The following is a 15,431-nucleotide window of genomic DNA, read 5'->3' as shown; positions in this document are numbered from 1 at the left end:
TTTAATGTTTTGTGGTTAGGATAATATGTGAATGAGTATGAATATGTGAATTTATGAATGCATTTCTCATTTGCAGTCAGCTTGGCACAGCCTATGTATCTGCTACCACAGGGGCAGTAGCCACGGCTCTAGGACTAAATGCACTAACAAAGGTATTAACCCATAGAAACCCTGTTCTCATTCATTCATTTACCATCAACCACACATGTTATCAAACGTAGCTACTCACAAGTCCTATCATGAGTGGTTATCATGTCCAAAATAGTTATCATGAATAGAAGAGCATAGTAACCATGAATAGAAGTGCATAGTAACCATGAATAGAAGTGCATAGTAACCATGAATAGAAGTGCATAGTAACCATGAATAGAAGTGCATAGTAACCATGAATAGAAGTGCATAGTAACCATGAATAGAAGAGCATAGTAACCATGAATAGAAGTGCATAGTAACCATGAATAGAAGTGCATAGTAACCATGAATAGAAGTGCATAGTAACCATGAATAGAAGAGCATAGTAACCATGAATAGAAGTGCATAGTAACCATGAATAGAAGTGCATAGTAACCATGAATAGAAGAGCATAGTAACCATGAATAGAAGTGCATAGTAACCATGAATAGAAGTGCATAGTAACCATGAATAGAAGTGCATAGTAACCATGAATAGAAGTGCATAGTAACCATGAATAGAAGTGCATAGTAACCATGAATAGAAGTGCATAGTAACCATGAATAGAAGTGCATAGTAACCATGAATAGAAATGCATAGTAACCATGAATAGAATTAGTCTACATATGTTGCCTGCTTTGCTGGTTAGTCAATGTGTTGAAAGAGAGAGAAAATGTTGTATAATTCATACAGTATTCCCATTGTGGAAACAGATGCCAGTCATCATAACAATCATGACATGCACAAAGAGCTTTCAGCTTTGGAACAATAAGCCTTAGAATTATTAGCTATTAGACTGTATAGATCAATTTCATCCCTGTCTATCTGTTTTACTCCAACCTTTGTTGTCCAGCACATATCTCCCCTCGTAGGGAGGTTAGTTCCCTTCGCTGCTGTTGCTGCTGCGAACTGCATCAACATCCCTCTCATGAGGCAACGGTAAGACCAAACAGTCTGTATCTCCTCCCGTTTGAAGATATAGTTTTGCAAATGTGCACTCAGTATTTTAAATGTTTTTTAAAATTCTAAATTCTTTCTAAAATGTAGTGTTAAATGTTAGGTTTTATTTATTCGCACCAAAGAAATTAAGTGAAAGACAACTGTGCAGGTATTTAACAAATCTAATCAAAGTTTATGTGTCACGTGCGCCAAATACAACAGGTGTAGGTAGACCTTACAGTGAAATGCTGAATACAACAGGTGTAGTAGACCTTACAGTGAAATGCTGAATACAACAGGTGTAGTAGACCTTACAGTGAAATGCTGAATACAACAGGTGTAGTAGACCTTACAGTGAAATGCTGAATACAACAGGTGTAGTAGACCTTACAGTGAAATGCTGAATACAACAGGTGTAGTAGACCTTACAGTGAAATGCTGAATACAACAGGTGTAGTAGACCTTACAGTGAAATGCTGAATACAACAGGTGTAGTAGACCTTACAGTGAAATGTTGAATACAACAGGTGTAGTAGACCTTACAGTGAAATGCTGAATACAACAGGTGTAGTAGACCTTACAGTGAAATGCTGAATACAACAGGTGTAGTAGACCTTACAGTAAAATGCTGAATACAACAGGTGTTGTAGACCTTACAGTGAAATGCTGAATACAACAGGTGTAGTAGACCTTACAGTGAAATGCTTACTTACAGGCTCTAACCAATAGTGCAAAAAAGGTATTAGGTGAACAATAGGTAGGTAAAGAAATAAAACAACAGTAAAAAGACAGTGAAAAATACAGTAGCGAGGCTATATACAGTAGAGGCTATATACAGTAGAGGCTATATACAGTAGAGGCTATATACAGTAGCCAAGCTATATACAGTAGCGAGACTATATACAGTAGCGGCTATATACAGTAGCGAGGCTATATACAGTAGAGGCTATATACAGTAGAGGCTATATACAGTAGAGGCTATATACAGTAGAGGCTATATACAGTAGAGGCTATATACAGTAGCGAGGCTATATACAGTAGCGAGGCTATATACAGTAGCGAGGCTATATACAGTAGCGAGGCTATATACAGTAGCGAGGCTATATACAGTAGAGGCTATATACAGTAGAGGCTATATACAGTAGCCGAGACTATATACAGTAGCCGAGACTATCTACAGTAGCGAGACTATCTACAGTAGCGAGACTATCTACAGTAGCGAGACTATCTACAGTAGCGAGACTATCTACAGTAGAGAGGCTATATACAGTAGAGAGGCTCTATACAGTAGAGAGGCTCTATACAGTAGAGAGGCTCTATACAGTAGAGAGGCTCTATACAGGAAAGAGGCTATATACAGGAAAGAGGCTATATACAGGAGAGAGGCTATATACAGTAGAGGCGCTATATACAGTAGAGGCGCTATATACAGTAGAGGCGCTATATACAGTAGAGGCGCTATATACAGTAGAGGCGCTATATACAGTAGAGGCGCTATATACAGTAGAGGCGCTATATACAGTAGAGGCGCTATATACAGTAGAGGCGCTATATACAGTCGAGAGGCTATAGACAGTAGCGGGGACACACAGTAGAGAGGCTATATACAGTGGAGAGGCTATATACAGTGGAGAGGCTATATACAGTAGAGAGGCTACATACAGTAGACAGGCTATATACAGTAGAGAGGCTACATACCGTAGAGAGGCTACATACCGTAGAGAGGCTACATACAGTAGAGAGGCTATATACAGTAGAGAGGCTATATACAGTCGAGAGGCTATAGTCTATAGCCTCTCTACTGTATATAGCCTCTCTACTGTATATAGCCTCTCTACTGTGTGTCCCCGCTACTGTCTATAGACAGTAGCGGGGACACACAGTAGAGAGGCTATATACAGTAGAGAGGCTATATACAGTAGAGAGGCTATATACAGTAGCGGGGACACACAGTAGAGAGGCTATAGACAGTAGAGAGGCTATATACAGTAGAGAGGCTATATACAGTAGCGGGGACACACAGTAGAGAGGCTATAGACAGGAGAGGCTATATACAGTAGAGGCTATATACAGTAGAGAGGCTATAGACAGTAGAGAGGCTATATACAGTAGAGAGGCTATATACAGTAGAGAGGCTATATACAGTAGAGAGGCTATATACAGTAGAGAGGCTATATACAGTAGAGAGGCTATATACAGTAGAGAGGCTATATACAGTAGCGGGGACACACAGTAGAGAGGCTATAGACAGTAGAGGCTATATACAGTAGAGGCTATATACAGTAGAGGCTATATACAGTAGAGAGGCTATATACAGTAGAGAGGCTATATACAGTAGAAGCTATATACAGTAGAGAGGCTATAGACAGTAGAGAGGCTATAGACAGTAGAGAGGCTATATACAGTAGAGAGGCTATATACAGTAGCGGGGACACACAGTAGAGAGGCTATAGACAGTAGAGAGGCTATATACAGTAGAGAGGCTATATACAGTAGCGGGGACACACAGTAGAGAGGCTATAGACAGTAGAGAGGCTATATACAGTAGAGAGGCTATATACAGTAGCGGGGACACACAGTAGAGAGGCTATAGACAGTAGAGAGGCTATATACAGTAGAGAGGCTATATACAGTAGCGGGGACACACAGTAGAGAGGCTATAGACAGTAGAGAGGCTATATACAGTAGAGGCTATATACAGTAGAGAGGCTATATACAGTAGAGAGGCTATATACAGTAGAGAGGCTATATACAGTAGAGAGGCTATATACAGTAGAGAGGCTATAGACAGTAGAGAGGCTATATACAGTAGCGGGGACACACAGTAGAGAGGCTATAGACAGTAGAGTCTATAGACAGTAGAGGCTATATACAGTAGAGAGGCTATAGACAGTAGAGAGGCTATAGACAGTAGAGAGGCTATATACAGTAGCGGGGACACACAGTAGAGAGGCTATAGACAGTAGAGGCTATAGACAGTAGAGGCTATAGACAGTAGAGGCTATATACAGTAGAGAGGCTATATACAGTAGAGGCTATATACAGTAGAGGCTATATACAGTAGAGAGGCTATAGACAGTAGAGAGGCTATAGACAGTAGAGAGGCTATAGACAGTAGAGAGGCTATATACAGTAGAGAGGCTATATACAGTAGCGGGGACACACAGTAGAGAGGCTATAGACAGTAGAGAGGCTATATACAGTCGAGAGGCTATAGACAGTAGCGGGGACACACAGTAGAGAGGCTATAGACAGTAGAGAGGCTATATACAGTGGAGAGGCTATATACAGTAGAGAGGCTACATACAGTAGACAGGCTACATACAGTAGAGAGGCTACATACCGTAGAGAGGCTACATACCGTAGAGAGGCTACATACAGTAGAGAGGCTATATACAGTAGAGAGGCTATATACAGTCGAGAGGCTATAGACAGTAGCGGGGACACACAGTAGAGAGGCTATAGACAGTAGAGAGGCTATATACAGTAGAGAGGCTATATACAGTAGCGGGGACACACAGTAGAGAGGCTATAGACAGTAGAGAGGCTATATACAGTCGAGAGGCTATAGACAGTAGCGGGGACACACAGTAGAGAGGCTATAGACAGTAGAGAGGCTATAGACAGTAGAGAGGCTATATACAGTGGAGAGGCTACATACAGTAGACAGGCTACATACAGTAGACAGGCTACATACAGTAGAGAGGCTACATACCGTAGAGAGGCTACATACCGTAGAGAGGCTACATACAGTAGAGAGGCTATATACAGTAGAGGGGCTATATACAGTAGAGAGGCTATATACAGTAGAGAGGCTATAGACAGTAGAGAGGCTATATACAGTAGCGGGGACACACAGTAGAGAGGCTATAGACAGTAGAGGCTATATACAGTAGAGGCTATATACAGTAGAGAGGCTATATACAGTAGAGAGGCTATATACAGTAGAGAGGCTATATACAGTAGAGAGGCTATATACAGTAGAGAGGCTATATACAGTAGAGAGGCTATATACAGTAGCGGGGACACACAGTAGAGAGGCTATAGACAGTAGAGAGCTATATACAGTAGAGAGGCTATATACAGTAGCGGGGACACACAGTAGAGAGGCTATAGACAGTAGAGAGGCTATATACAGTAGAGAGGCTATATACAGACAGGGGGACACACAGTAGAGAGGCTATAGACAGTAGAGAGGCTATATACAGTAGAGAGGCTATATACAGTAGCGGGGACACACAGTAGAGAGGCTATAGACAGTAGAGAGGCTATATACAGTAGAGAGGCTATATACAGTAGCGGGGACACACAGTAGAGAGGCTATAGACAGTAGAGAGGCTATATACAGTAGAGAGGCTATATACAGTAGAGAGGCTATACAGTAGAGAGGCTATAGACAGTAGAGAGGCTATAGACAGTAGAGAGGCTATATACAGTAGAGAGCAGTAGAGAGGCTATAGACAGTAGAGAGGCTATATACAGTAGAGGCTATAGGCTATACACAGTAGAGGCTATAGACAGTAGAGGCTATATACAGAGAGAGGCTATATACAGTAGAGGCTATAGACAGTAGAGAGGCTATATACAGTAGAGAGGCTATATACAGTAGAGAGGCTATATACAGTAGAGAGGCTATAGACAGTAGAGAGGCTATAGACAGTAGAGAGGCTATATACAGTAGAGAGGTAGAGAGGCTATAGACAGTAGAGAGGCTATAGACAGTAGAGAGGCTATAGACAGTAGAGAGGCTATAGACAGTAGAGAGGCTATAGACAGTAGAGAGGCTATAGACAGTAGAGAGGCTATAGACAGTAGAGAGGCTATAGACAGTAGAGAGGCTATAGACAGTAGCATATAGACAGTAGAGAGCTATAGACAGTAGAGAGGCTATAGACAGTAGAGGCTATAGACAGTAGAGAGGCTATAGACAGTAGAGAGGCTATAGACAGTAGAGAGGCTATATACAGTAGAGAGGCTATATACAGTAGCGGGGACACACAGTAGAGAGGCTATAGACAGTAGAGAGGCTATAGACAGTAGAGAGGCTATATATAGTCGAGAGGCTATAGACAGTAGCGGGGACACACAGTAGAGAGGCTATAGACAGTAGAGAGGCTATATACAGTAGAGAGGCTATAGACAGTAGAGAGGCTATAGACAGTAGAGAGGCTATATACAGTAGCGGGGACACACAGTAGAGAGGCTATAGACAGTAGAGGCTATAGACAGTAGAGGCTATAGACAGTAGAGGCTATAGACAGTAGAGGCTATAGACAGTAGAGGCTATAGACAGTAGAGGCTATAGACAGTAGAGGCTATAGACAGTAGAGAGGCTATAGACAGTAGAGAGGCTATAGACAGTAGAGAGGCTATATACAGTAGAGAGGCTATATACAGTAGCGGGGACACACAGTAGAGAGGCTATAGACAGTAGAGAGGCTATATACAGTCGAGAGGCTATAGACAGTAGCGGGGACACACAGTAGAGAGGCTATAGACAGTAGAGAGGCTATATACAGTGGAGAGGCTATATACAGTAGAGAGGCTACATACAGTAGACAGGCTACATACAGTAGAGAGGCTACATACCGTAGAGAGGCTACATACCGTAGAGAGGCTACATACAGTAGAGAGGCTATATACAGTAGAGAGGCTATATACAGTCGAGAGGCTATAGACAGTAGCGGGGACACACAGTAGAGAGGCTATAGACAGTAGAGAGGCTATATACAGTAGAGAGGCTATATACAGTAGCGGGGACACACAGTAGAGAGGCTATAGACAGTAGAGAGGCTATATACAGTCGAGAGGCTATAGACAGTAGCGGGGACACACAGTAGAGAGGCTATAGACAGTAGAGAGGCTATATACAGTGGAGAGGCTATATACAGTAGAGAGGCTACATACAGTAGACAGGCTACATACAGTAGAGCGGCTACATACCGTAGAGAGGCTACATACCGTAGAGAGGCTACATACAGTAGAGAGGCTATATACAGTAGAGAGGCTATATACAGTAGAGAGGCTATATACAGTAGAGAGGCTATAGACAGTAGAGAGGCTATATACAGTAGCGGGGACACACAGTAGAGAGGCTATAGACAGTAGAGAGGCTATATACAGTAGCGGGGACACACAGTAGAGAGGCTATAGACAGTAGAGGCTATATACAGTAGAGGCTATATACAGTAGAGGCTATATACAGTAGAGAGGCTATATACAGTAGAGGCTATATACAGTAGAGAGGCTATATACAGTAGAGAGGCTATAGACAGTAGAGGCTATATACAGTAGAGAGGCTATATACAGTAGAGAGGCTATATACAGTAGAAGCTATAGACAGTAGAGAGGCTATAGACAGTAGAGAGGCTATAGACAGTAGAGAGGCTATAGACAGTAGAGAGGCTATATACAGTAGAGAGGCTATATACAGTAGCGGGGACACACAGTAGAGAGGCTATAGACAGTAGAGAGGCTATATACAGTAGAGAGGCTATATACAGTAGCGGGGACACACAGTAGAGAGGCTATAGACAGTAGAGAGGCTATATACAGTAGAGAGGCTATATACAGTAGCGGGGACACACAGTAGAGAGGCTATAGACAGTAGAGAGGCTATATACAGTAGAGAGGCTATATACAGTAGCGGGGACACACAGTAGAGAGGCTATAGACAGTAGAGAGGCTATATACAGTAGAGGCTATATACAGTAGAGAGGCTATATACAGTAGAGAGGCTATATACAGTAGAGAGGCTATATACAGTAGAGAGGCTATAGACAGTAGAGAGGCTATATACAGTAGCGGGGACACACAGTAGAGAGGCTATAGACAGTAGAGTCTATAGACAGTAGAGAGGCTATATACAGTAGAGAGGCTATATACAGTAGAGAGGCTATAGACAGTAGAGAGGCTATATACAGTAGCGGGGACACACAGTAGAGAGGCTATAGACAGTAGAGGCTATATACAGTAGAGAGGCTATATACAGTAGAGAGGCTATAGACAGTAGAGGCTATAGACAGTAGAGGCTATATACAGTAGAGGCTATATACAGTAGAGGCTATATACAGTAGAGGCTATAGACAGTAGAGAGGCTATAGACAGTAGAGAGGCTATATACAGTAGAGAGGCTATATACAGTAGCGGGGACACACAGTAGAGAGGCTATAGACAGTAGAGAGGCTATATACAGTCGAGAGGCTATAGACAGTAGCGGGGACACACAGTAGAGAGGCTATAGACAGTAGAGAGGCTATATACAGTAGAGAGGCTATATACAGTAGCGGGGACACACAGTAGAGGCTATAGACAGTAGAGAGGCTATATACAGTAGAGAGGCTATATACAGTAGCGGGGACACACAGTAGAGAGGCTATAGACAGTAGAGAGGCTATATACAGTAGAGAGGCTATATACAGTAGCGGGGACACACAGTAGAGAGGCTATAGACAGTAGAGAGGCTATAGACAGTAGAGAGGCTATAGACAGTAGAGAGGCTATATACAGTAGAGGCTATAGACAGTAGAGAGGCTATATACAGTAGAGAGGCTATATACAGTAGAGGCTATAGACAGTAGAGGCTATAGACAGTAGAGGCTATATACAGTAGAGAGGCTATATACAGTAGAGAGGCTATAGACAGTAGAGAGGCTATAGACAGTAGAGAGGCTATAGACAGTAGAGGCTATATACAGTAGAGGGGACACACAGTAGAGAGGCTATATACAGTAGAGAGGCTATATACAGTAGAGAGGCTATATACAGTAGCGGGGACACACAGTAGAGAGGCTATAGACAGTAGAGAGGCTATATACAGTAGAGAGGCTATATACAGTAGCGGGGACACACAGTAGAGAGGCTATATACAGTAGAGAGGCTATAGACAGTAGAGAGACTATATACAGTAGCGGGGACACACAGTAGAGAGGCTATAGACAGTAGAGAGGCTATATACAGTCGAGAGGCTATAGACAGTAGCGGGGACACACAGTAGAGAGGCTATAGACAGTAGAGAGGCTATATACAGTAGAGAGGCTATATACAGTAGCGGGGACACACAGTAGAGAGGCTATATACAGTAGAGAGGCTATAGACAGTAGAGAGGCTATAGACAGTAGAGAGGCTATAGACAGTAGAGAGGCTATAGACAGTAGAGAGGCTATAGACAGTAGAGAGGCTATAGACAGTAGAGAGGCTATAGACAGTAGAGAGGCTATAGACAGTAGAGAGGCTATAGACAGTAGAGAGGCTATAGACAGTAGAGAGGCTATAGACAGTAGAGAGGCTATATACAGTAGAGAGGCTATATACAGTAGCGGGGACACACAGTAGAGAGGCTATATACAGTAGAGAGGCTATATACAGTAGAGAGGCTATATACAGTAGCGGGGACACACAGTAGAGAGGCTATAGACAGTAGAGAGGCTATATACAGTAGAGAGGCTATATACAGTAGCGGGGACACACAGTAGAGAGGCTATATACAGTAGAGAGGCTATAGACAGTAGAGAGGCTATAGACAGTAGAGAGGCTATATACAGTAGAGAGGCTATATACAGTAGCGGGGACACACAGTAGAGAGGCTATAGACAGTAGAGAGGCTATATACAGTCGAGAGGCTATAGACAGTAGCGGGGACACACAGTAGAGAGGCTATAGACAGTAGAGAGGCTATATACAGTCGAGAGGCTATAGACAGTAGCGGGGACACACAGTAGAGAGGCTATATACAGTAGCGGGGACACACAGTAGAGAGGCTATAGACAGTAGAGAGGCTATATACAGTAGAGAGGCTATAGACAGTAGAGAGGCTATATACAGTAGAGAGGCTATATACAGTAGAGAGGCTATAGACAGTAGAGAGGCTATAGACAGTAGAGAGGCTACATACAGTAGAGAGGCTATAGACAGTAGAGAGGCTATAGACAGTAGAGAGGCTATAGACAGTAGAGAGGCTATAGACAGTAGAGAGGCTATAGACAGTAGAGAGGCTATAGACAGTAGAGGCTATAGACAGTAGAGAGGCTATATACAGTAGCGGGGCTATAGACAGTAGAGAGGCTATAGACAGTAGAGAGGCTATAGACAGTAGAGAGGCTATAGACAGTAGAGAGGCTATAGACAGTAGAGAGGCTATAGACAGTAGAGGCTATAGACAGTAGAGGGCTATAGACAGTAGAGAGGCTATAGACAGTAGAGAGGCTATAGACAGTAGAGAGGCTATAGACAGTAGAGAGGCTATAGACAGTAGAGAGGCTATAGACAGTAGAGAGGCTATATACAGTAGCGGGGACACACAGTAGAGAGGCTATAGACAGTAGAGAGGCTATATACAGTCGAGAGGCTATAGACAGTAGCGGGGACACACAGTAGAGAGGCTATAGACAGTAGAGAGGCTATATACAGTAGAGAGGCTATATACAGTAGCGGGGACACACAGTAGAGAGGCTATAGACAGGAGAGGCTATATACAGTAGAGAGGCTATATACAGTAGCGGGGACACACAGTAGAGAGGCTATAGACAGTAGAGAGGCTATATACAGTAGAGAGGCTATATACAGTAGCGGGGACACACAGTAGAGAGGCTATAGACAGTAGAGAGGCTATAGACAGTAGAGAGGCTATAGACAGTAGAGAGGCTATAGACAGTAGAGAGGCTATATACAGTAGAGAGGCTATATACAGTAGAGAGGCTATAGACAGTAGAGAGGCTATAGACAGTAGAGAGGCTATATACAGTAGAGAGGCTATATACAGTAGAGAGGCTATAGACAGTAGAGAGGCTATAGACAGTAGAGAGGCTATATACAGTAGCGGGGACACACAGTAGAGAGGCTATATACAGTAGAGAGGCTATATACAGTAGAGAGGCTATATACAGTAGCGGGGACACACAGTAGAGAGGCTATAGACAGTAGAGAGGCTATATACAGTAGAGAGGCTATATACAGTAGCGAGGACACACAGTAGAGAGGCTATAGACAGTAGAGAGGCTATATACAGTAGAGAGGCTATATACAGTAGCGGGGACACACCGTAGAGAGGCTATAGACAGTAGAGAGGCTATATACAGTAGAGAGGCTATATACAGTAGCGGGGACACACAGTAGAGAGGCTATAGACAGTAGAGAGGCTATATACAGTCGAGAGGCTATAGACAGTAGCGGGGACACACAGTAGAGAGGCTATAGACAGTAGAGAGGCTATATACAGTCGAGAGGCTATAGACAGTAGCGGGGACACACAGTAGAGAGGCTATATACAGTAGCGGGGACACACAGTAGAGAGGCTATAGACAGTAGAGGCTATATACAGTAGAGAGGCTATAGACAGTAGAGAGGCTATAGACAGTAGAGAGGCTATATACAGTAGAGAGGCTATAGACAGTAGAGAGGCTATAGACAGTAGAGAGGCTATAGACAGTAGAGAGGCTACATACAGTAGAGAGGCTACATACAGTAGAGAGGCTACATACAGTAGAGAGGCTACATACAGTAGAGAGGCTACAGACAGTAGAGAGGCTACAGACAGTAGAGAGGCTATAGACAGTAGAGAGGCTATAGACAGTAGAGAGGCTATAGACAGTAGAGAGGCTATAGACAGTAGAGAGGCTATAGACAGTAGAGAGGCTATAGACAGTAGAGAGGCTATATACAGTAGCGGGGCTATATACAGTAGCGGGGCTATAGACAGTAGAGAGGCTATAGACAGTAGAGAGGCTATAGACAGTAGAGAGGCTATAGACAGTAGAGAGGCTATAGACAGTAGAGAGGCTATATACAGTAGAGAGGCTATATACAGTAGAGGCTATAGACAGTAGAGAGGCTATATACAGTAGAGAGGCTATAGACAGTAGAGAGGCTATAGACAGTAGAGAGGCTATAGACAGTAGAGAGGCTACAGACAGTAGAGAGGCTATAGACAGTAGAGAGGCTATATACAGTAGAGAGGCTATATACAGTAGAGAGGCTATATACAGTAGAGAGGCTATATACAGTAGAGAGGCTATATACAGTAGAGAGGCTATATACAGTAGAGAGGCTATATACAGTAGAGAGGCTATAGACAGTAGAGAGGCTATATACAGTAGAGGCTATATACAGTAGAGAGGCTATAGACAGTAGAGAGGCTATAGACAGTAGAGAGGCTATAGACAGTAGAGAGGCTATAGACAGTAGAGAGGCTATATACAGTAGAGAGGCTATATACAGTAGAGAGGCTATAGACAGTAGAGAGGCTATAGACAGTAGAGAGGCTATAGACAGTAGAGAGGCTATAGACAGTAGAGAGGCTATAGACAGTAGAGGCTATATACAGTAGAGAGGCTATATACAGTAGAGAGGCTATATACAGTAGAGGCGCTATATACAGTAGAGGCTATATACAGTAGAGAGGCTATAGACAGTAGAGAGGCTATAGACAGTAGAGAGGCTATAGACAGTAGAGAGGCTATAGACAGTAGAGAGGCTATAGACAGTAGAGAGGCTATATACAGTAGAGAGGCTATAGACAGTAGAGAGGCTATATACAGTAGAGAGGCTATATACAGTAGAGAGGCTATAGACAGTAGAGAGGCTATAGACAGTAGAGGCTATATACAGTAGAGGGGACACACAGTAGAGAGGCTATATACAGTAGAGAGGCTATATACAGTAGAGAGGCTATATACAGTAGCGGGGACACACAGTAGAGAGGCTATATACAGTAGAGAGGCTATATACAGTAGCGGGGACACACAGTAGAGAGGCTATATACAGTAGAGAGGCTATAGACAGTAGAGAGGCTATATACAGTAGCGGGGACACACAGTAGAGAGGCTATAGACAGTAGAGAGGCTATATACAGTCGAGAGGCTATAGACAGTAGCGGGGACACACAGTAGAGAGGCTATAGACAGTAGAGAGGCTATATACAGTAGAGAGGCTATATACAGTAGCGGGGACACACAGTAGAGAGGCTATAGACAGTAGAGAGGCTATATACAGTAGAGAGGCTATAGACAGTAGAGAGGCTATAGACAGTAGAGGCTATAGACAGTAGAGGCTATAGACAGTAGAGAGGCTATAGACAGTAGAGAGGCTATATACAGTAGAGAGGCTATATACAGTAGAGAGGCTATAGACAGTAGAGAGGCTATAGACAGTAGAGAGGCTATAGACAGTAGAGAGGCTATATACAGTAGAGAGGCTATATACAGTAGCGGGGACACACAGTAGAGAGGCTATATACAGTAGAGAGGCTATATACAGTAGAGAGGCTATATACAGTAGCGGGGACACACAGTAGAGAGGCTATAGACAGTAGAGAGGCTATATACAGTAGAGAGGCTATATACAGTAGCGGGGACACACAGTAGAGGCTATATACAGTAGAGAGGCTATAGACAGTAGAGAGGCTATATACAGTAGAGAGGCTATATACAGTAGCGGGGACACACAGTAGAGAGGCTATAGACAGTAGAGAGGCTATATACAGTAGAGAGGCTATATACAGTAGCGGGGACACACAGTAGAGAGGCTATAGACAGTAGAGAGGCTATATACAGTCGAGAGGCTATAGACAGTAGCGGGGACACACAGTAGAGAGGCTATAGACAGTAGAGAGGCTATATACAGTCGAGAGGCTATAGACAGTAGCGGGGACACACAGTAGAGAGGCTATATACAGTAGCGGGGACACACAGTAGAGAGGCTATAGACAGTAGAGAGGCTATATACAGTAGAGAGGCTATAGACAGTAGAGAGGCTATAGACAGTAGAGAGGCTATATACAGTAGAGAGGCTATATACAGTAGAGAGGCTATATACAGTAGAGAGGCTATAGACAGTAGAGAGGCTACATACAGTAGAGAGGCTATAGACAGTAGAGAGGCTATAGACAGTAGAGAGGCTATAGACAGTAGAGAGGCTATAGACAGTAGAGAGGCTATAGACAGTAGAGAGGCTATAGACAGTAGAGAGGCTATAGACAGTAGAGAGGCTATAGACAGTAGCGGGGCTATATACAGTAGAGAGGCTATAGACAGTAGAGAGGCTATAGACAGTAGAGAGGCTATAGACAGTAGAGAGGCTATAGACAGTAGAGAGGCTATAGACAGTAGAGGCTATAGACAGTAGAGAGGCTATAGACAGTAGAGAGGCTATAGACAGTAGAGAGGCTATAGACAGTAGAGAGGCTATAGACAGTAGAGAGGCTATAGACAGTAGAGAGGCTATATACAGTAGCGGGGACACACAGTAGAGAGGCTATAGACAGTAGAGAGGCTATATACAGTCGAGAGGCTATAGACAGTAGCGGGGACACACAGTAGAGAGGCTATAGACAGTAGAGAGGCTATATACAGTAGAGGGCTATATACAGTAGAGAGGACACACACAGTAGAGAGGCTATAGACAGGAGAGGCTATATACAGTAGAGGCTATATACAGTAGCGGGGACACACAGTAGAGAGGCTATAGACAGTAGAGAGGCTATATACAGTAGAGAGGCTATATACAGTAGCGGGGACACACAGTAGAGAGGCTATAGACAGTAGAGAGGCTATATACAGTAGAGAGGCTATACACAGTAGAGAGGCTATAGACAGTAGAGAGGCTATAGACAGTAGAGAGGCTATATACAGTAGAGAGGCTATATACAGTAGAGAGGCTATAGACAGTAGAGGCTATAGACAGTAGAGAGGCTATATACAGTAGAGAGGCTATATACAGTAGAGAGGCTATAGACAGTAGAGAGGCTATAGACAGTAGAGAGGCTATATACAGTAGCGGGGACACACAGTAGAGAGGCTATATACAGTAGAGAGGCTATATACAGTAGAGAGGCTATATACAGTAGCGGGGACACACAGTAGAGAGGCTATAGACAGTAGAGAGGCTATAGACAGTAGAGAGGCTATATACAGTAGAGAGGCTATAGACAGTAGAGAGGCTATAGACAGTAGAGGCTATAGACAGTAGAGGCTATAGACAGTAGAGAGGCTATAGACAGTAGAGAGGCTATATACAGTAGAGAGGCTATATACAGTAGAGAGGCTATAGACAGTAGAGAGGCTATAGACAGTAGAGAGGCTATAGACAGTAGAGAGGCTATATACAGTAGAGAGGCTATATACAGTAGCGGGGACACACAGTAGAGAGGCTATATACAGTAGAGAGGCTATATACAGTAGAGAGGCTATATACAGTAGCGGGGACACACAGTAGAGAGGCTATAGACAGTAGAGAGGCTATATACAGTAGAGAGGCTATATACAGTAGCGGGGACACACAGTAGAGGCTATATACAGTAGAGAGGCTATAGACAGTAGAGAGGCTAT

The 15,431-nt window shown here is 43.4% G+C and overlaps 1 protein-coding gene across 1 annotated transcript in view; it reads left to right on the top strand.

Annotated features, from left to right (window-relative positions):
* LOC123994191 (sideroflexin-1-like) overlaps positions 1-15,431 on the top strand; it is a 40,678-nt gene that overhangs the window by 13,014 nt on the left and 12,233 nt on the right. Inside the window, exons 5-6 of the mRNA XM_046296722.1 lie at positions 77-152; positions 1,025-1,110. Of these exons, the coding sequence (XP_046152678.1) occupies positions 77-152; positions 1,025-1,110 (162 nt within the window). The remainder of the gene's footprint in view (positions 1-76; positions 153-1,024; positions 1,111-15,431) is intronic.

Source organism: Oncorhynchus gorbuscha, linkage group LG13 (assembly GCF_021184085.1).
Source record: "Oncorhynchus gorbuscha isolate QuinsamMale2020 ecotype Even-year linkage group LG13, OgorEven_v1.0, whole genome shotgun sequence".
Classification (NCBI taxonomy): domain Eukaryota; kingdom Metazoa; phylum Chordata; class Actinopteri; order Salmoniformes; family Salmonidae; genus Oncorhynchus; species Oncorhynchus gorbuscha.
The sequence above is the reverse complement of the archived record's forward strand: the minus strand, read 5'-3'. Positions and strand labels throughout refer to the sequence as shown.